Source organism: Phoenix dactylifera, chromosome 3 (genome assembly GCF_009389715.1).
Source record: "Phoenix dactylifera cultivar Barhee BC4 chromosome 3, palm_55x_up_171113_PBpolish2nd_filt_p, whole genome shotgun sequence".
Classification (NCBI taxonomy): Eukaryota; Viridiplantae; Streptophyta; class Magnoliopsida; order Arecales; family Arecaceae; genus Phoenix; species Phoenix dactylifera.
Genome location: NC_052394.1, coordinates 22,983,454 through 23,005,933, shown reverse-complemented (window position 1 = coordinate 23,005,933; position 22,480 = coordinate 22,983,454). Strand labels below are relative to the sequence as shown.

General features: G+C 37.9%; 2 protein-coding genes across 2 annotated transcripts; both read left to right on the top strand.

Annotated features, from left to right (window-relative positions):
• The first annotated feature begins 1,074 nt into the window (after window positions 1-1,074).
• LOC103704168 (protein IWS1 homolog 1-like) lies at window positions 1,075-7,634 on the top strand. The gene is made up of 12 exons (XM_008787357.3): window positions 1,075-1,357; window positions 1,468-1,954; window positions 3,459-3,578; window positions 3,913-4,133; window positions 4,280-4,409; window positions 4,585-4,647; window positions 4,733-4,810; window positions 5,000-5,091; window positions 5,209-5,274; window positions 5,406-5,559; window positions 6,549-6,678; window positions 7,260-7,634. Exons 1-11 carry the CDS (start codon window positions 1,338-1,340, stop codon window positions 6,645-6,647), a joined length of 1,530 nt encoding a protein of 509 aa, XP_008785579.1. The 5' UTR covers window positions 1,075-1,337; the 3' UTR covers window positions 6,648-6,678; window positions 7,260-7,634.
• Window positions 7,635-16,286: 8,652 nt separating this feature from the next.
• On the top strand, window positions 16,287-22,342 carry LOC103704169 (RHOMBOID-like protein 2). The gene is made up of 6 exons (XM_008787359.4): window positions 16,287-16,839; window positions 19,220-19,383; window positions 20,271-20,434; window positions 20,534-20,793; window positions 21,497-21,620; window positions 21,723-22,342. Exons 1-6 carry the CDS (start codon window positions 16,559-16,561, stop codon window positions 21,843-21,845), a joined length of 1,116 nt encoding a protein of 371 aa, XP_008785581.1. The 5' UTR covers window positions 16,287-16,558; the 3' UTR covers window positions 21,846-22,342.
• Window positions 22,343-22,480: the final 138 nt, after the last annotated feature.

Here is a 22,480-nt window from a genome sequence, read left to right as displayed (position 1 = left end):
TTAATTTATATCTAACTTTCTAATCGTCATTTCTACGGAGTGAAGGGTGCCAGCTATTCCTAGCTTAACTAGTTTAAATCTCTGTCCCTAATCCCTATAGGAGAAACCTATGATTTTTTGTTGGTGATGGCATCTTCACTTTATTTTTTGTTTTTGTAAGTGATGGTTTATTAACTAGTGTTTGACCGTCTGCAGAACAAATGTCGATCAAATTTAGGAATAACTTGACATTGTCCGCTGTTAATTTTGTGCATTTCTAATATACAACCTGTAACTCCATACATTTGCATGAGACTGGGAGGTGATTTGGCTAACAACATAAATATGAAAACTCTGAGTCACAATTTTTGTGATTGAAATCGATACGGGAATGTCTTGTTGAAAAAAGTTCCATCCATGATCACACAAATTATAGCCTGCACTTGAAAACAAGCTTCACATACTAATGCTCCCAATTGCTTTTCAAAAGGACCCAATTGTTCAAAATTGCTTGTAATCTCACCTTTAATATATCAAAACATTCTTAAATTAAAAACCGGCTATACCACATTTTCTCTTAAATTTGGATCCCATTTCCAAAACCATGAATGAAGCAAAGATGATTGACGTTGGTTTATAGAAAAATCTGAACAAAAATTCAGCTAAATTATTAAAAAATCCAATTGTTTCTTCAACTGAGAGGAAGAGTAGCAGGAATTGCATGCGTTCGGCGAGCTTTCCGCGGACTTTATATATATGGTAGGGTATATAGCTCGTTTCCCCTGTATATCCAAGGCCGAGGAAGTCCTCCTGCCAGGTCCTCTCAGTCCTCGAAGTCGGCGGGCATTTCTGCGGACTTTATATATATGGTAGGGTATATAGCTCGTTTCCCCTGTATATCCATCCAACGGCGAGGAAGTCCTCTCCGTCCTCCTCGAAGTCGGCGGGCCCTCTGCGTACTTTATATATAGTCGGGTATATAGCTCGTTTCCCCTGTATATCCATCCAACGGCGAGGAAGTCCTCTCCGTCCTCCTCGAAGTCGGCGGCCCCTCTGCGGACTTTATATATAGTCGGGTATATAGCTCGTTTCCCCTGTATATCCATCCAACGGCGAGGAAGTCCTCTCCGTCCTCCTCGAAGTCGGCGGGCCCTCTGCGGACTTTATATATAGTCGGGTATGCAGCTCATTTCCCTTGTGAATCCAGAAGGGCGAGGAAATAGCTCATCTCCGTCCTCCTCTTGCAGCGAGACCCGAATCTTGGAAGCACGTTCTTGATCGACACGATTCTATATCTCTCGATTTCTAGACGTTCTAGGGTTTCATCTCTGATCTAAGATCCCAATCTCCTCGCCGCCATGGGCTACGAGAACGATCCGTACTTTCCGATCGAAACCCTATCTCCTCTTATTCCCCTTTTGTCTTCGCTAGGGTTTGTTTCTCTCTTCTTCTCGTACTGATTTAGGGTTTTGATTTGATCCATACCAGTTATATGGATGAAAATGGAGAGCCCTTGATGGATCCCGACATGCCGTCCGACCGGGAGCCCTCGCTGGAGCCGATGGTTCCGATCGATGATGACGACGATGGCGACTGGCGCCGGGAGCGATCGCCGACGCCGGTGCTGGACTCCGCGGTGGAGGGCAAGGACGGCAAACCGCGGAAGAGGCTGGTGAAGAAGAGCGCCATGGAGAGCTCGCCGGATCGGGGATGGAGCCCTGCGGCGGCAGGTTTGGAGGACTGGGAGGAGGAGACGTTGGAGAAGAAGAGGAAGAAACCCCTGTCCTTGAAGGAGGGGAAGGGTGGCAGCGGTGGGAAGGAGAAGAAGAGGAAATCCTCTTCTTCCGAGGTCGAGCAGTCGGCAGGGAAGGGGTTCAAGTCGGGATCGAAGGGTTACCAGGGCGGGTCGAACGATCAAGCTGGTGATCCAGAGATGAAGGAGTTGTGGGACACCATAGCAGGGGCCGATTCCGAGGTCTGGATAATTGTCTTTCTCCAATGAAATTTGTGTTCTTATTTTCTCTATTCTTTATTAATTCTTTGGCTAGCAACTGCGGGGAAATGTAGTAGTTTCCTGATTCTCTGCCGGGGATTAAGTTGATTACTGAAATTTTTCCAAATTTTTAGGCATCTCTACGTTTATCTAGTTACTGTTTTTTGTTAGTTATATTTTTTTTGTTTTATGTGTGGAAGTACATTTTTTTCCTTATAAAATACCTCTGAAGACTGTCGTAAGTTATGTTCTTATGCACTTTGCTTAAGGTTTGACATTGATGCATTCATGCACTGTCTAGCAGGAATGAGGGTAAAAACCATCAATAGATGCTCTTTGATTTGTTGAAAACAGTTTACTGATAAATCTATTAATCATTAAAAGTAGGATCTTCAGGTGATAATCCATTGAATAAGCAGATAGATTTTGAGCTCCTGTTATTTCTGGATCTCTCGTTTGAGATGAGAGCAGTAAAGCTTGCATTAGAACACCTAATCAAGGCATTACATTCATAAATTGGCCAGGGAACTTTTAATGAATTTGCTGTAAAATAGTCCTACAAATGCACTTCAAGATCAGGATGAGTCCTTGAGAACCAATATTGTCACTTTCATCCATCTTCAAGGTTGCCTCTTTATTTTTGTCCTTTTCAAACTTATGAATCCCAAGCCACCCACTAACTTTGCAATTATTTTTTTCTTCAGACCCTATGAGCAAAATCATTTATTGAAAATTTGTTTAATGTGAGATGGAGCAAGGTTTGGAACAATCTCGGCGGGCTTGCCAATCCGTCGAGATTAGTCAACTTTCCTTTTATGTTCGACCAGGAAGGCTACTCCTCATCCAATTGTGCTTGAATCTCTTTTTGGTCCAACCATCCAAATTCCTTTGGAAAAAAGGATCTTATTGTCATCATCATCATAGAAGTGCTCATCTTTCTCTAATATATTCAGCATCTGAGTCAGTTAGAATATCCAGGCCTTACAATTCCAGCTTTGCAATTGTTCTTGTTTACATCTTAAGTTCTCCTTTTCGAGCTAATTTTGCCCATCAAGTTCTTCGCGGCATTTTAGATCATCCCTATACCTTGGTACTTCTTTAGCTTGGATGTTCCATAGCAACAAGAAAAGAAAGGAGAGAAGGGTAACTGAGAAGAGACACTTTTAAAAGAGGAGAAAATGGGATCTTTATATTTCAACAGTTTGATATTTGAACCATGAGAATGTATTCTTTATCAATTATTCATATGCATGATTCCAAAACAACTAAATTTGGGTAAATTAAATTTGTTTTTATATCTTGGAGTAAGTATGTTTCTAATTATTTTAATGTTTGTGGATATTAGGACTCCTTGTTTTTTTTTTATCTTGTATGAAGCTGTATGAAACTGTTCTATGGCATTAGTAGTAATTAGTAATATTTACCATCACATTAGGAATGGAATGCTGTCATATGCTTTATTTGTGGTTTTCCCTTGATGAATTAGGATGACCAAGAGGGAATGAGAACAGTGGATGACGATAACTTTATTGATGATAGTGGTGTTGATCCTGCTGATCGCTTTGGCAGCGATAATGAGGCTGGTTCAGCTGGTGATGCTCCTCAGGTTGGTGTTTTATTTTGTTCAGTGCTTAGACCTCTGATTTTATTATTTCATGTCAACGGTTTTCTTGTTTACTCAGCTTGTTTGAGTCACATCACTTTATGTATAACATATCTATATTACAATGTTATTTGTCTTATTAAAAGTTCAGTGATGTTTAGATATTGAGTTAACATTGTTTCATATGTGAACTGTGCTGTATAATTTGGATCTCAATCTAATTAGATTGGTGCAAGTGTAAGTTGGATTTATCTTCAGTCATGCAGTTGTTAAGATATAGACCCCATAATCTTTCTCTATCTTTTTAGTAAAGAAATTAATAGTTTGGTTATTGCAGGCTGAACAGGGTGAAGACGATGACGAAATTAGTAGACTCTTCAAGGGGGGTAAGAAAAAGAAGAAAAATGAAAAATCACCTGCCGAACTTGCTATGATAGTTGAACATCTTATGGCTGAGCTAGAAGTTACGGCTGAAGAAGATGCTGAGCTAAACAGGCAAAATAAACCGGCTGTCAACAAACTGAAGAAGTTGCCACTGCTTGTAGATGTCCTTTCTAAGTATGATGATTTCCTAGTCAAGAATTAGATTCTTTTAGCCATCAAAAAGCTTGTTTTGCTAAATGAAAATTGAATTAGTGCTACAATTTTTTGCTTCTGCTGATGTCTTCATGATCTGTTCATTTCTTCTTTCTTTTTTTTCCCAGGAAGAAGCTTCAGCAAGAATTCTTAGATCATGGAGTGTTAACTCTTCTGAAAAATTGGCTTGAACCTCTTCCTGATGGAAGTTTGCCCAATATGAATATCCGAACTGCTGTACTTAAAATACTTGCTGATGTAAGTGGAAAGGTTTTTTTCCTGACATGCTATTTCTATTATATCGGTGGTAGAAAGTGCTTTGAGCATGCTTCGGTTGGTTGCAAAGTGCAATATTTCTATGATAGCTCTGGTTGATGAGATTTTGTTAAAATTAACATGCTTATGGTCGTAATGTGCTTTTATTGTAATGCAGTTTCCCATTGATTTAGAGCAATATGATAGGAGAGAACAACTAAAGAAGAGTGGTCTTGGAAAGGTTCCATAAACTAGAACAAAATTCTAGCAGCATTACTTTAAATTTTAATAGGAGTAAAAGGTGACTTTATGCCTCTCTTGTGCAGGTGATTATGTTTTTGTCAAAGTCTGATGAGGAAACCACATCAAACAGAAAACTTGCTAAGGAATTGGTTGATAAATGGGTAATGAATTATTTAAAGACACAAAGTGGATCTAATTTTAACTGCAGGATCTGTTATTTCATATCATAGTCCCACTTTATTCTTTGTCCTTCTCTTTAGTTCCTACTTTCCAGAACTGTGGAATGCAATTTAATCAAGTATTTATTTGATGAGCTTGTTAAAATTTTCTTTTAAAACAATAATGTGCAGAGTCGACCCATATTTAATAAGAGCACTAGATTTGAGGATATGAGGAGTTTTGATGATGAGAGAATTCCTTACAGAAGGCCATCTTCTCAGAAGTAATTGTTGCTTTTTCCCTTATGTGAATTTTTAAAAATTATTGTATTTTATTTTGCAGCCTAATCTTTTTTTTTTTGGGGATAACTTTGTTGCTGCTTATGGATCCTAACTTAAAGGCCAGTGAATAAAGCCACAGGGTTGGAATCTCGGGATGATGATCTTGATTTGGCTGAATATTCACAGTAAGATGTTCCATCGACTTATATATCCCCCACCGCCCCCCCTTTTTTGTTCGTTTGGGTTCATATGATGTGTAATTCTGTATGGCATGCTTTCATCTGAACTCAACAACAACTATCTGATCTGGGTGCAGAGGACGAAAATCTGGGCAGGCTGCTTCTAGGCAACATGCTTCTAGGCCAGAAGCGATGCCTTTGGATTTTGTTGTGCGTCCCCAATCTAAAGTAGATCCAGAAGAAGTCAGAGCACGAGCGAAACAATCTGCACAAAATCAGCAACGGCTGAAGGTCCATACTACTGCTATTGGCATTTTGTTTTTATTAGTCTTCAACATTCTCGACAAGATATCAAAGTTCTAACTAAAAGAATCTGAACACGGTATTTTGTAATCTATTAAACTTCATAATTTTTCAGTATAATGAAATAAACATCCAGTGTGAAGATTCTTCTCTATTTGAGTAATCCACGGCTTAGAGACTGGCAGCATAAAATATTTTTTCTACCTATCATTAAGAAGAATAAATCAAGAAGAGTTTCGATGGTGTGTGCATTTTTGGGCGAGATCTAGACAATCAAGTCTCGGATTCTATAAGCTGAAAAGTAGTGCTATTAAAATTGGGTCTGTTCTGTTAGCTTATCCTGTGTTTTTTTTTTAAAAAAAAAACTGTCATCCTAGAGGTGTTAATATGCACTTTCTCTGGTTCTCTTATGAGTTTATGCTTGTTAATTTCATAATTATGGTGTACAGTTGGCATGGTGTTAAAATTGACGTTTCATTCTTGAGCAGGATTTGTGTTAGTCTTCCGACCATCCAAATGATCTCAATTCTTGAGTGACGGCTTCTACGGAGTTTCCATCCACGACCAATTAATAACAACATCCATTACAAATATTGCAACCATGACCTGCGTAGTTATTGGGTGTGATTATGTTGATTATTAAATCATTTAGTCCACATAGGGAGCCTTTCATTAGTCCACATAATGAAATCATTTCATTATTTCATGAATCAAGGCCACTTGCCCAACCTCTTTATGTTATGAATGGGACATTCATATTTGAAACTTTCATGCATTAGGATCCACATTAATCTCTTTAACAAAAACTATCTGCAAGCTGCATATATATGTTGTTGATTTTTTCTTAGAGAGTTAACCAATATTAGCAAACAGAATGTCAATGTTTGAGTTTGAAAATGTTCACTGGAAGTGCTATTCTTTCCAGAACTTGGTTTCAGAGCAATTTCTCATACAGACATGGTTGACTGGTGATGCAGATGAATAAGAAGTTGCAGCAGCTAAAAGCACCAAAAAGGAAGCAGCTTCAGGCATCAAAAGTCTGCGTTGAGGGCCGTGGCATGGTCAAGTACATGTGATCAGCAACTCCTGGTTAATTATGGGCAACAAGTAAGTTATTGTGATTTATACTGCCACCACCACAATATTTGCTTTATCATATTGGAAATATTTAGGCTGCCATGCTTACAATCTTAGCCTGCTCCATCTCCTGCGACACACACTGCTTCCTGCTATTTTTTTTTCTGGCCTATAAATTACTTGTCTCAGCTTGATATCATCACTTATTGGAGTGCACATGGTGTGGTTGTAAGGTCTGGCCAAATTAGGCAGGGCAGTATATTATTTCACTTATCGTATCTAGTGTCCTGTGGTATGAGTTTTTCTTAGCCATGTATGGTCAAACCATGCATATTAAGCCACTTGTAACAAGTTTTAAATGCATTGGAGAGTGGAGGAAGCATTCTGTCTTTGACTAGATACTCTCTTGCTATTGTATGAAGCAAAAATCATTTTTACCGATAGAGGGTTTTTTTAAGTATGAAGTTGTGCGGTGGACATGATTATAGAGGGTTTTTTTAAGTATGAAGTTGTGCGGTGGACATGATTATATATGTACAACGCATGACAAAGTGTGGCACTGAGAAGAATTGATAAGCAACGTGATTAACTCAGGTTATGTGTTATTTCAGGATTTTGCGGCCCATCCAGATTCGAGTTTAATCATCAGGTTCTCTTGGAAGGTGATTGGTTGTGTGGGTGCATCCTTCTTTTTCCTTTCCTGTAACGGTGGATTCTTTGCGAGACAGCGGAAGGCGCGGCGGCACTCTGTGGTTATACTGTTTCAAGAGCGAATGTATGGTGATCATGTTCCATGGTCTACTCCAGACAATTCCTTTCTAATACGGATCATGATGATTCAAATATAATGCGGCCCCTTTTATGTTTGCTTTATTGTATTGGGGGTGCCTGAAATAACAAGAAGCTTTGTTAAGATGCAGAGATATTCTTATTTGCACTTTCTTTGTGACACAAAATAGTCCCACAATTGTTGTCTGCCCCTTTTATCCTTGCTGACCTTACTTCTTGGCTTGGGAGCTTGAAGTTCAGGTTTCTTTTCGGTAGGGTCAAGTATGGAAGTTTGACCCAACCTGAGACCGGTCAAACTTATTTCCTATAGTTATGTAAAGAAGCAAAAAAGTGAGTGAGGTATTATATCTCCATTAGCTGTCTGTCCATCATGGTCCATACATTTTGCAAGTTTTTAAATTTCCTAAGATGTGAAACTGTACAATGTGCGACAGAAGGATAAATGTTGTTATAGGTATCATGAGAGGCTTGTTTCAAATGCATTTTGGAAAACGAATTTATGGCTCCCAGTTGGCTTGTCGTGGGGACATATACTCTGGGTCAGCTATTCTTTTTCTGTCATTTTGAGCCACCGAATTTTGATTTCGTTGATGTTGTCGCCTGCCCTCCAAGCAAGAGATATGGGTTTGATTCTGAATGGCATCGACCTTCCTCTTTGATCCTTCATTAATTCCCTTGGTTCCGCCAGCTAGGTGCGGTGGGATGGGTACGGTGGAATAAATATTATATGGGACGGGCACTAGAAAGTATTTCTAAGATGGAATTTTTGTTTTGCCATAGAAGAATAACGGATTTCGTTAATTTCGTAACTTTAGAAAAAATTAAACAGACTCTTGCTACTAATGAAGTTTTATTTTTAAAAAATAAATACGAGATGATTAATTGATTGGTTGGTTTGTGTGTATGATCTGGTTTTATAGTACTGATAAAAATATCTTCTAAAAATTGTGTATCAATTTATCTATAAATGTATATTAGATCATTGTTAGATGTGTATCATATAAGCTTACAGTATGTATCAAAAAATTGACGAGTATGTATCACCAATCATATAGTGTGTATTGGCGAATATTTTTTTTTGAAAAGTATGTACTAATTTGTTTGGAAGTGTGTATTGAATTGCTACATGACTAATTTGTTAAGTGTGTATCATCTGATCGTGTACTGTGTACTGGTGAACACTGTTGTAGAAATTGTATATTAATTTACCTAATTGTATGTATTGACTTGCTAAATAACTAATTTGCTTTGTATATATTATTTGATCATATATTATATATTATATATTATATATTTTTATTTTTTGTTAAATTACAGGACGGACGATTCTATTAGTAGGAAAAATCTACGTTTTTTGATTTTTTTTTTTAGATGCGCACTAAAATAAACAAATACGGTAAAATGGTAAGCTCACGCTATATTCTTTTTCTTCTTGTACCCACTCTATATGATATTTGGTCGGTATCGGGTTGTTGGTGGGGATTAGTCAAACAAAAAAATCTTTTTTAAAGAAAAATTAAAATAAAAAAAGCTACGTTGACGTTTTGGTTGAGCAACCAAGGCAGTTGGTTTCAATACCTATTTATGATCTGGCGGCCAGAATTTAAATGGTGAGTGTGAAATTGGGATATTTTTTACAATTATTAAAATATGGAGTTCGTGTTAGAAAATATAAAATATATAAATAAATCTAGCTTAAGCTTTTAAGATAAGTGATGATTTCAACATGGTATCAAAGCAGAGTTCCTGAATTTGAACCCGATCTCTGTATTCTTTATTAATCCATTATTAAAAAATTTCACATGTTGGACTTGCCCATTAAGAAAAGTCCGGCCTATATATGAGAGAAAGTATTAGAAAATATAAAATATATAAATAAATCTACCTCATCCTATTTAACAGCTCCTGAGGTGCATGGAACTCCACATTTTGATGGTGTTGGCACAATCATCAATAATTTCATCTGTCTATCTATGAGATAGATGAGATTAAGGCTGCAAATGGGTCGGGTTGACCCGAGATCCGACCCGACCCCAAATTTTAGGATCCGTGGGTCCGGGTCGGGTTCTAAAATTGGACCCGAATCATTTTTTGGGTCTGATTTGGGTTTACGGAACGGATCCGACCCAACCCGAATGGATCCGAAGAGAGAAAGAGAGAGGGGAAAAAGCAAAAGAGAGTTTTTTTTTCTTATTTTTGTGTGGGTCGTGGCACTATTGGTCCGTCAGGATTCTCCCTCGGTCTATTACACTGTTGATACCTCTGGGTCGTGTCTCGGTAGCTGGCTTTTCTTTTTTTTTTTTTCTTCGGTTTTTTGGTTTCTGTTTTTTTTAACTTTTACAGGGAGGAAGTGAGGGAACACCGAACTGAATATGGGTCATGTGCCAGTTTTCTGCAATGGAATTGGATTTTGGAAGAAGGTCTGGGATTTTTTTTTTGTCCTCGTGAGAGGGAGCTGGGAGACACCAAGCTCCATCCAATCAGTCACATGGACAAAAAATAGTGTGATATGAAATTTGGCTTGTAGACCGACTTAGTTAGTAAGTCGGGGTCATCTGTTCTGACTGGAGATCAATTTCAAGTCTTTCCAGTCATAGGTCACCCAGCACTAGGGGTGGCAAAATATGACCCGACCCGCCAATCCGACCCGTGTTCGACCCATCATAAACAGATTTGGGTTTGGCCTAAACAGGTTCGGATCGTAAACAGGTCGACCCGTTTAACCTATTTATTAATTGGGTCGGATACGGATTTTAGATGTGTGACCCGTTTAAACCGTTTAACCCGTTTAACTGTTGGCATGTTAAACAGGTTAAATAGGTTAAACAGGTCTAAACAGATTAAACGGGTCTAAACAGATCTAAACAGGTCGGATTGAGCAGGTTAAACAGGTTGGGTTGGGTAGGTTAAATAGGTCTAACCAGTTAAACGGATCAGGTTGGGCAAACAGGTTAAACATGTCGGGTCAAGTTGGATAAACAGGTTACCTGTTTATTAAACAGGTTAAACGGGTCGGGTCGTGTTACCTGTTTAATAAACAGGTCAGGTTCAGGTTGTAATTTCTGACCTGTTTAATAAACAGGTCGGGTTCAGGTTTATGATTTTCTGACCCGACCTGCATGTGATCCGACCCGTTTATGATCCGACCCGATCCGATTGCTACCCCTACCCAGCACCTCATAATTATGATATGACCAAATTAGATTTGCCCAAATTCTTTCCCAAAAATACAAAAAAATTGGACCCAACTCGGATCCGGATCCGACCCGGACCCAACTCGGACCCGACCCGATCCGACCCAATCTTTAACCAGGTCGGATCTGGGTCCAAAATTAGGACCCAAACAAAAAATCGGATCGGATTGGGATCACCCAGGACCCGACCCGACCCGATCCATTTGCACCCTAGATGAGATGGAGGCCATTGGAGACTGTGCTGCACTTCATGCGCAAAACACCCACTCAGAGAGTCCAAACTCCTCGCTTACCCACCAAGGTACACACTTTCAACTACTTCTCTTGAAAAGTTGGAGCCGAACTTTCCCTCATCTTCTCCACCCTTTCATCACGCCCTCCACGGTTACATCAAATGCATCCTTCGCCTCCTCCTACTTTGTCCTCAGATCCGCGTAAATCAACCTCAGCATCATCCTTATAACCCTCGCTGAATCTCTTCAGCACCTTCTCTATCCTCACCTTCCCATCCATCACCTCGTTCTCGGAGTACCTTGTGTAGTTCCTCGGTCAGTGCCATGGGTACTACGCATATGCTGTTCCTGGGTGGAAGAACACCGGCACACATCAAGCCACCATCGAGTCAAAGGCCGAACTTCTTATGTTCGAGTCCCTCTAGTGGTGTAAACAGAATAATGAGCTTTAAAACATCCTTGTGTCACTGCCCACCGAGTGCCGCTTGCTCTCCGTGAAGTCATACTCGGTTCTTAGATTGCTGCAGATGGTATTAGAGTATATTTAGCTCATGATCTTTTTGAGGTTAACCATGGGTCAGTCACGATGTTTGTAATTGGATATGTCTGCATCGTGACCTATAGCGAGAACGTTAGGATTCAAATGGAGAAAATATGCAAGGATCCGTGCAGCCCATTGTTTATAGTTCTATATCGGTTATGCACTATGTAGATCTTAAGTATCTATACAAAATTAAAAAACACAAATAATATTTTCTGCCCAGCCTTTTGGGATGAGGTTCTTAGTTGTTCCACCAACGAGAGATCTGGCATTGATCAATTATATGATCTTGGTCCTGGACCGAAGTGGTTTGGTTCGAGCATAGTGCACCAGCGAAGCAAAGCAACCATGGCCTTTTCAGCTTCCTCATCCTGTCTTGCCATGCCACCTCCTTGCTATCCTTCCAAGGATGGAAACAGAATGAAAATGGTATTCCAAAGTCGTTGCTATGGAGTGGGCTGGACTCTATCACCCCTTCTTAGCCCCGGGAAGCGATAAAAACTTGCTACCTCGATTGTGCTCCTAGTCAACTATAGCATTATATATTAGGATTTTGTACACGAATACTTTTCTAAAAATTCAGATTTGCATTAATACTTTTTTAAAATTTATATTTATTTCTGTACCCTCATAAAATACTGTTTTTTAACAAATGCTTCTAACATAACGGTTCTTTTAACACCATTAATAAAAACTATATTTATTTTAATACAAAATAAAATAACATTTTGAAATTACTTTTCTGTCTTCCATCACGATCGTCTTATAAATGTTTCGTTTTGCACGTCTACCCATTAAGAATATTTTAGTCAATTTAATTTATAATTATTAATTTTTTAACGACGTTAGATGATGCGGATATATATGCAAAAATAAGAATAAAATAAAAAAAGGTTAGAATAGTACGAGAGTATACATATAAATATCAATTTTGGAAGGATATTTATGTAAAATTCAATATTTATGAAGACATTCATGCAAAAAAACTCCATATATTATCATCCAAGGTGAGCCTTTATACATGGCAATACTTTTTTATAATATAAATATTGCTATAATTTATTTATAACATGACACTGAGGCAGGAAAATTACAATGGCCGTTGGAACTGTTGTATCACCGTTCTTTTTAAAGCACTTGGCCCATACATTCCCAAGTTTGGAGTCAAGCTTGCTCTACCTTCTTTATAATTTACTTGTGCTCAAAGTCATTCGTGCCTTGTAACAGAAGGGAGAGAAGGAATGGCATCCGATGGGGAGATTACCGGCGATCCCGACCTCGAGTTATTCCGAAGTCCCTGACCTCGGGTTTGTTCGAGCTAAATGACCTCAGTATTGGATGAGGTGACATTCTGGTTGGGCCACCACAAGATAGCGCCGAAGATTATTAAAGAAGCCGCAGTTATGGTCTCGATCAGGCCAGCTCGGCCCTAAATGCACGATCGGCAAAATTATCACCTCATGCACATCACAAGAAGTCGTAATCACATAGTTATTGCATCTTTCGATGATTAAGTTCACAGACTCCCATCCCATCCAATATATAGGAATGATTAGGGGATTCTCAGGTAAGCACTTTCGGGTCTTCTATCACCTTTATTTTTTCTTTTCCACCGTTGTTCTAAAATTCCGTTGATTTCAGCTTTGAAGGATCTCTTGCCGAAACTTTTTAGCAAGTGAAGTTCATTTCAGGTCGGGCTCGCCTTCTAGGGAGGTGTCGATAGTCTTTCAACATCCTAAAGTATTTTCTCGGTACTGGCCAACCTCAGCCAACCTCGCCGATCTCAATTAAATTTGAATTCTAGCTGCAGCAGCATCTACAAAGGATTGAATTAGTTTTCACTAGAAGCAAAAGACAGTCTTGGAGGTTTTCAGTTGCTCTTTTGGCCCATCTGGACCTTGCATGCATGCATTCGAAACTTTCTAATCCTTTTTCAAGGCTCACAGTATATATCTGGCAACCTCTTTGGCCTCTGAGCGGACATCCATAATTCAACTTCTTTAAAAGTACTCGGATGGATCCAAGGAGAAAATTAAAGACAAATTTCAAGATCTCGTGAGCAATTTTTCGGTCACTAACCGTACCTTCTGCAGGTCGTCTGCAAGCCTATAACAACACGAAAAAAAAAGCTAAAAATTTTTGGCAACCAGAAATTTTATTTCAAAAGAAAAAGCAAGAGTTAGGTGATTGGTGAACTTAAAGCAACTATTTTTTTCCCCCAAAACTGTGATCATCATGTCCTTGTTTCTACGGTTGTTGGGCAGCTGAACAACCTTGCAGGCGAGCGCTGGGCAGAAAATAGAGCAACTGCAGGCAAAGAATATTGATGCGTGCATGGCCGATCGAGTTCTACTTCTACAAGTGAAGAACTTCACATCCCTTGGGCCAGACACAGTCTTCTTCCAACTGTATGCAGAAAACTTCTCTTATAATAATGCTCTGAATCTACCTGCACAAAAGCTCCCATTCAGCATTAGTCAATACCGAGCATCTCATATATCTTAACCCCCCAAAGTGCATGGCTATTAATAAGAGGCACATGTCTTATTAGAAAAGAAATATTTCACTATTTATCTATGCCTAGGTGTGCTAAATCTGGCAAGGTCCAGGTCCTGCCAAACCCAAACTGTACTTGTTGAGGTAGCGGGTCTAACTTTTATTCCATACCCGATCCATCAAACGATCGTGTCGGGTCTAGGCACCGATCCGGTATCCAATATTATCATCTCAAAGAGTTAATCAAATTAAACAATAAACTTATAAACATCCAATACATGCTCCAAAAAATAGATCATGAGCAACAAGTATCTCATGCATGGCTAACTATATAACAATGTATAATGTTGTAAAACTTGAAAAGATATACTCAAGTATAAAAATCTAAATATGTTCTAATGTATGCCATTACTTTTTAACTTTTCAATTTAAGAATATGTAAATAAAGCTAATGTTATATATACGTATGTCTTTATGAGAGTAAATATGCGGATGTGTACTATGTATGTATATACGTATATATTTATATATATGTTTATATATATGTATATTTTATATAATAAATTAGGTAATTTATGCATTGTATTTGATATAAAAAATTAAAACCCGGACCCAACTCAACAGTTTTTGACTTTAATTCCATACTCAGGCTATTTATTATTTGGTTAGGATCAGAACCAGGTTAGAATTAGGTCTAGGTCAAGTATTGAATTTCTAGGTTGGAGTTGCAACCCTAACTATATCATCATTAGAAGGGGTCATAGAATTTTTATTTTTCTATCTGCTATTTATGTATTAAATTTTGAAGTTTTATGTGCATATACATAACTTTAGTATATGCTAGTTAAACACAACAAATGAAATAGCAGATTCTTATTGCATAGTTTTAGGAGATTGAATGGCAGAAAAGGTGCTAAAGTAAAGCAATACTGCTTGTTTTGTAACAATAATTTCCTAAGACCTTGTCGTACCAAAAAGAAAGCGGCAAAGAATAACCATCATCCAACGACATCAGCTTTCTTAAAATTCATAAAATGGTGCTTAATTATGTCCCTAGACCCATTTTATAAAATATACGCCCTGATCAACACTCTTTGAGATTCGGTCAACACATACCCAGTCAGGTTGTCATGAGAGGGCATCATGACCTTTACTTCTTTCTTATTTTAGCTATACATTCTTTGGAAGATAATATTGTCTGAAACAAGAGAATAATGGCTGAAGACACTTTCCCTTATCATGAGATTCCATTTTCATACAACTTATATATATATACACAGGCATAGCATTTTAATGAATAAAACGTGAGATTAACATATGAAATAAAACGTCTCATAAAATTTCTTTTTTTTTTTTTGGCACGGCAGTGTTGAAGGCGTTGCTTAATACCATCGAGCCTTTCTCCTTTTATTTCACCATTTCTCGACTGCCACGTAGCGGTGGTATTCTGCATGCATGCATGCATATATACATAAAATATTTATAAGAGATTCATGTTGCTATAAAACGAAAACTATATCCATTATTCTATGTATGACGGTGTCTACTTTTCCAACTGAATCAACGATCATGCCATGCGCTAACGGACCCGAAACTTTTATTTTAATTTTATATGCCGGCAATTTTGGCAAAGCGACAGCGTGACAGAATGCAACATTCCATTCCCATGCCCATTTTCCGGAGGCAGAACTCTGAAAAAAAATCCCCCCGTGATCCAATCCGCAGATCACGGTCATCGGCGAGTCTCCCGACGGTTCCCCTTTGAGTGGGTCCCACGAGGTACATGGAATCCGAATCGGCATTGCAAGAGTCCTTGCTCGGCAGCAGACCGTGGCGCGATGCACGGACGGTAGTGATCCCCGGAATAGATCTTGCCTGTTTGAGCGCGAACCGGAGCGTAGCCATCGTATGTATGTCTCCACTTGCCTTGTTCCTAAAATCTGATTGGATATCAATGGGGTGCAAAGATATTCATACCTATATTTATTTTTTTATATAAATATTGACACAAATTTTAGCGAAATGTGAAAATTTAATTATATATATTTTGAATAAATATAAATTCAAATTAGATCTAAAATTTTAAATATAAATATGGATATAAATTAAATAATTAAAAATTTTTAAAGGATATGTCAAAGATATAATTTAGTGGATAGTAAATTTAATTAATAATATTTAATATCATTCATGAATATTATATAAAATTATAAATAGAATTTAGATATTTTAATATAATTTATATACTTATCTATTTATATTTATATTCATTTTTTATAAATATAAATATAGATATAAATATTAATAAAAAGCTCCGATTTTTATCGATTCATATAAAGACGAATCAAGGCGGATTTTTTTTCTCTCTCTCTTGCATCTCCCGTCGCACTCGTTCCTTCCTCCTTAATTAATTCCATAATCCCTCCCCCTCCCTTCTCCATTTCGTCTTCTTTCGTCGTAAACCCTCACGTTATTTTACTATTTGTTAAAAACAAATTGTGGCGGAGGAGTAGAAGAGGTCTCCAAGGTCCGTTCTTTTTCTTGGCTTCCCCTGTTCTCCTCCAATGGTGAATATCTGATAGCGTCGATCAAAAATAGAAGGAAAGAAGGAGAAGAATTTGGGGAGGGGGAGGGAAACGTCGTCGGAGATCGAGATCATGGTGCCACAGGGGGAGGGGAACAGCACCATCCATCCACTGGAGGCGAATACGATCGCTCCGCCACCGCCGCGGGAGCAACCAGAGCTGCGGCCGTTCCGCCGTTGGGCGCCGTGGCTGGTGTCAGTGTTCGTCGTCGCGAACGTTGTCATGTTTCTCGTCACGATGTACGTCAACAATTGCCCGAAGAATTCGCCCAGGCCCTGCGTCGCTTCCTTCCTCGGGTGGTTCGCGTTCAATTCCCTCAGGGAGAATCCACTCTTCGGCCCTTCCTCATCTACGTGAGTTTTTTTTTATTTTTATTTTTATTTTCTTTTCTTTCTTATTTTATGTGATCCCATTTTTATCGGGAATACCATTCTCTTTTGTTCCTAATTGGATATTGAGCTTTTCTTCATTTGAATTGCTAGTCTTGGTTGTTCATATTTTTGTACTCGCTAGTTATGCTTTTTAAAAATGTATCGTAAAGCTGCAAAATTTTTTTTTTTCTTGTTATTTGTTAATATTTGGTTGAAGAGAAGAAGGGGCTTGCGCAAGGAGGATTGCTATACGTGGTCAAATGGTATTGTTTCATTAGGGTGTTAGATTTTTTTTTTTTGCCCATTTTATGTTTGGTTGTATTAAATTTTACAAAGAACAATAGCAATTCTTCCTGATGTGCCCCAAAAGTTCGATTTTTGAGAATTTAAATTGATACATGCTTAAAATTCACATTGAAATTGGTATCTCTCAATCGACAATGTATTTAATGCTTAGGTGGCCATTGAATCCTAGTAGATTGGCATTCATGTTGTAGTTCTGCTCTTGCTCTTCCCCATATGTTATATCTAACACAGTCTTGGCTTTATATTGAATCTGTGGGGCCTATTTGAAACTAGTGGAAGTTGGCAGAACCTTAGTATTAAGCTACATTGTTGATTGATCAAATTCTGCAAAGTAGATTGCAGCTTATTTCTTCGCTTGCCTAACAGTTATGTATCTCAAGCTTGTGAATTGGCTTTTGGGATTTTTGCTGAGAGGCCTGTGATGTTATCTTCACCACTTAATCCCTGTTTCATGTCATCCATGATAACTTTCATTTCGGTGCCTTTTTTCTGGAGGAAAGAATAACTTTTTGAGATCACTTGACATAGTGTGTTCCACGATCAAACACAAACAAGAATATTTTTAATATCCTGCATAAAAGAAACCCTTAAATTCACATGGGAATTCTTCCTGGATCTACATGATGAAGGTAAGGAATGCCATAATTGCACTATCCTCTAGCAAAATTTCATCAATTTTCCTTGGAATTGTTAGAATGTGTGCTTTAGCTTTTTTTTCTTTTCTTTTTAATGAAGGCACAGGATCTCACTTCATGGAAGGTTTTTGACCAAATTGGCCTGTCCCTGCTGAGAAAACATGTCCTTGCAAGACTTGTGGGCCTGGATTTCTAAAGAAAATTTGCGGTGTCCTGCTTCACGATTCTATGAAATGGAAGGCAACTAGTAATTGGAATTAGACTACAGTCTAAATACCAATAGCATTTTGGAACGTCAATTCCTTGGAGGGCCACCATTATCCTCATAACACGTTCCATAATCAAATCAATGATGGCTCCTGCTGGCTAAGACTTGTCTTCAAAGAGCCACCTGTTAGTGTTCCTCTTTCTCTTTATTGTGACACAATGATATTAGGGATCATATTCAAGATTTCCTTCTATAAAGCTGCCAACTTAAAAATCTTCTTTAACAAAAGAAGTGAACAATATTAGCAGGAAATATACTAACAGCAATATTATCTGTAAGAATGAATACCCAAACATCCCATTACATGTATATCTTATAGGTTGTTCGGTCATAGAATCTCCCTTCTGCGTATCAGATATTTTGGCCAAGGGGTTAATACAGGTCACATTTGAAACCTTGTCACCCATGAGGATCTTTTTCTTTTCCTTTTTTTATTTTTAATTTTGTCTGCCTACTTCTACCAATGCAAAGCTCATCCCTTCCATGCAGAGATAAGGTTGCTTTCAAATTGCCCTCCTTGTCTTAGTATTCCATTGTGAAATAATTGTTGCTTCCAAATTGTCCACATTATCTTAGTATTCCATTGTGACATGATTGAATCATGCAAGGGTTTTGTCCCACTATAACTTACTTTTCTAGTATGAATTTTGGAACTCCATTTATTTCCTAAATATATTTGAATTTCTCCCATACTCTGTGAATTATGATGTTTGTAATGTGTTAATCAGTACTGCATGATCTGTTACTAGAACTGTTGGATGAGAAGATATGTGTTAACCAGTGTATATGGAGTATCTTTGCAAATTATGCTCCTCAATACTGTATAGGAATAGAGAAGGTTGATTGGTAACTACTTTCCTAGAGCACATGGAAATATTGGTTTTCATTATGGTATAGTTTTTCTTAAAATTTAAGTTTTAGATTATGTGCATTTTCCTTATTTGATGATTCTGGAACTCTGACATAGGTAGGCCTTTACATATGTTGACAATGTTTGAGCTTGTTTATGTTCAACTGCATTAGATATCTCCACTTTGTCTTTGATATGTACCTTACGAATTGTTTGAACTTGCAATGTTTTTTGCTCTTCTATACTGTGGTAGTCATGAGGGTCTGGAAATCCAAGTGACATTATATGCATCTAATTCATCAGGCTAGAGAAGATGGGTGCTCTAGTTGTGACTAAAGTGGTTAAAGAACACCAAGGATGGCGCTTGATCACTTGCATTTGGCTGCATGCCGGAGTCATCCATTTACTTGCCAACATGTTGTGCTTGCTTTTAATTGGAGTTCGACTTGAACAAGAATTTGGGTTTGGTATGTAACATAATAACTTTTAACTTCAGGCTATTTTCTGACTTCATGTTTTGTCTTAAGACCAAATGTGATGCTGGACACAATCAGAAGAATTGCTGTTACCACCTGATGTAATACCGTATTTTACATTTTTGCATGCATAAATCTACATCATCTGCTTCCTTAGCAGGTCCACTTTCAAACAGTGCTAATTGTGTGTTTTCTTTGCCCTGGTTTAATTTGTGACATACTGATATATGCAGGTGTCTTTTATAAATTTGGGAATTCATAGTGCCACCGCTCATTTGTGATAATTCACTCTCTTTGACCTGTCAATTGAGGTTTCCAGGAATTTTAGAAAGTATGATCTTTTGGCCACTGAATGTTACCGGTAAACCACATAGAAGTTTTGACCTATAGCAGGTAAAGGGTGTGCACTTTTCACAAAAGGGAAGTCGAATTATATATTCCTTACAAATTTCAAACCAAGCCGTCAGTAAGCATTTTTTTTTCACATGTCTTAGTTAGATTTGATGTTCCCTTGGGTGGAAAGCCAAAGTCAGGCTCAATGTTAGATCCAATCATATTTTAGTGTTATTGATTCTAGTCCTTGGCCCAGGTAAAGAAATTGGATTTGGTGTGTTAACTTCAGGACAAGGGTTGCCTATAAGAGATGAATTATGCGATGAGTACCTATTCATTCTTTTCTTATCTGATGCATTTCTATTGGGCTATATATTGCATATGGAGAGTATGGTCAAGTTCCATATACTGACTCAGATATATGTGATATAGTAATATTGCTTATAATTTTGTGTTGAGTTTTTTTTTCATAATAATAGTATTGTTATATGACATTCATGAATAAGTAATACTTCCTCAGAACCAAAATCCTTGATCTTCTACAGTGAGAATTGGCTCGCTATATGTTATGTCTGGGTTTGGTGGGAGCGTACTTTCTGCTCTCTTTATCCAATCAAGGATCTCAGTCGGCGCCTCTGGTGCACTTTTTGGGTTACTTGGAGGCATGCTTTCTGAGCTTATAACCAATTGGACAATCTACACAAATAAGGTAATCTTCGAGACATGACATCTAACTGGAAGTAATGCTGGTGTGACATTTTCAACTTTTATTTTAAAACTATCTAATGCCTTTAATTTTAATCTTCAGTTTACAGCATTGTTGACCCTCATATTCATCATTGCAATTAACTTAGCTGTGGGACTCCTCCCGTTCGTGGACAACTTTGCTCATATTGGAGGATTTATTTCAGGGTTCCTTCTTGGATTTGTGTTTCTTATTCGCCCTCAATTTGGGTGGATTAGCCAAAAGAATGTTCCTCCTGGATATCACACAGGATCACTCAAACGCAAGCACAAGATCTATCAGTATATACTGTGGATCATTGCTGCCATATTTCTAATTGTTGGGTAAGTTGCCAAATTATCATTTCCTATCTACTGGGTAGGCTTTGCATTTGCGCTACACATCTGTGTTTGTGCATGTGCATTATCAATAGTTAGATTATAGTCTCATGCATCCTCAGAGTTGTTTTATTTCACAATAACGGCCTGAGAAAATCTTTTTGATCATCAGATATGTCATCTAATTTTGAATGGTTGATTAGAAGTTAAACAACATTTAGAATATTAATTAGTATTTATAAAAATATCTCCGTTTGTATGCTCAGCTGCAAAATCCATTGAATAGGCGTAACAATTATAGTGAGGATATCACTAGAAGGGCAGCAACTTAAATATATGAAGTGGAGAAACAACTCTGGTTCTTGGGTGTGTTTATAAGAACTCCTGTTTTTTTAGTGAAGATAACATGGCTTCAATTTATGACAACCATCTATTGCATAAATCACAATTACAGGAAGAATATTACTTGAAGAGCAGCGAGAGATGTCTTGAGTTCTTGGGTGGGCTTTCATGCTTGAAGATCAGCAGAATAAATAATGACTGACAAATGGTTTATCATTCTTAAATTGAAATGTTTAAAGGACCAGTTTTTTTTTTTTGAATTTTAAATCTCAGTAGGATGCCATCATTCAGTTATATAAAGTTAAGCAGAATTGCATTTGGAGTTGTCTATTGTTGATGATGGGATACATTCCAAAACTTCCACCAGGTTCATTGTTGGCCTAATTATGCTGTTTCGAGGGGTCAATGCAAATGACCATTGCTCCTGGTGCCATTATCTAAGTTGTGTCCCTACTTCAAAATGGAGCTGCAAGTCATCAGCCATCTGCTTTGTAAGATGCTTGAATTTTTCTCGTTTTCTTGGTGATATTATGGATTAAAAATGTTCCCTTATATATTTCCTGAAACAATGCTTCTTGATTTATTCCTTGCAGTCAGCTCAAGATGAAAATGGTTTGAATTTGACATGCCAAAGTTATGGAAGAAACCTAACCTATTTCTTTCCTAGTTCAAGTGAAACTCGGATAAACGAACTGTGCGACCAGCTTTGCAGTTGACAAGTCCATTCTTTGTTTTTCGGGACCCTCATTTATTCTTTGTCTGTGAAGAGATGCTTATAAGCTTCTGTAGCCTGTCAGCATTTTGTAAAATAGCCAGAGAGGGTTCCTTGTAAAAGCCCCTATCCACATGGCTTGAAATAACAGATCATAGATAGCTCGATCTCTTATAGAAAATCCCTGGGAGAAAGACATGATGTGCAGATACAACATGGCTCGTCATCAAGTTAGAAGCAAAAGCCCAAAATCCTTGATATCGAAAGAATGGCCAACAGAAACAGAGATGGTCAATAGACACTAGACAGGTTGGTTCTCCTTTATCCTAGTGGTATACTTGTTCTGTCTGCTGAAAAACCTGCTGTAGATGTATTGATTGCTCAAGCTCTAGCTTTTGACATGTGGTTTTGCTTAGATTTTGAGCTGTGCCTGAAATCTTAAAATCAATCTGTACTCTTTTTTTCATTTCTGCATCAAGTGTTGAAACTAGCTTGTTTAACAAAGCGTGGATTGTGGTAGCATGGGAATGAGCATTGTATCCAGACTTGCATTCCATAGTTCTTTCATGTCAAATTAATGGGCTCTTACTAAAAAAAGGAGGAAAAAGATCACACTGGTGGGCAGTGACTGAATGCTCA

Bases quoted from the DNA above. Each gene is read 5' to 3' on its own strand.
- LOC103704168 (XM_008787357.3), top strand. From the start codon at position 1,338: ATGGGCTACGAGAACGATCC. The intron at 4,648-4,732 runs GTTCCATAAACT...TCTCTTGTGCAG, and splicing joins AGAAGAGTGGTCTTGGAAAG to GTGATTATGTTTTTGTCAAA. The intron at 5,560-6,548 runs GTCCATACTACT...CTGGTGATGCAG, and splicing joins AAAATCAGCAACGGCTGAAG to ATGAATAAGAAGTTGCAGCA.
- LOC103704169 (XM_008787359.4), top strand. From the start codon at position 16,559: ATGGTGCCACAGGGGGAGGGGAACAGCACCATCCATCCACTGGAGGCG. The intron at 20,435-20,533 runs GTAATCTTCGAG...TTTAATCTTCAG, and splicing joins GGACAATCTACACAAATAAG to TTTACAGCATTGTTGACCCT. The intron at 20,794-21,496 runs GTAAGTTGCCAA...AACTTCCACCAG, and splicing joins GCCATATTTCTAATTGTTGG to GTTCATTGTTGGCCTAATTA.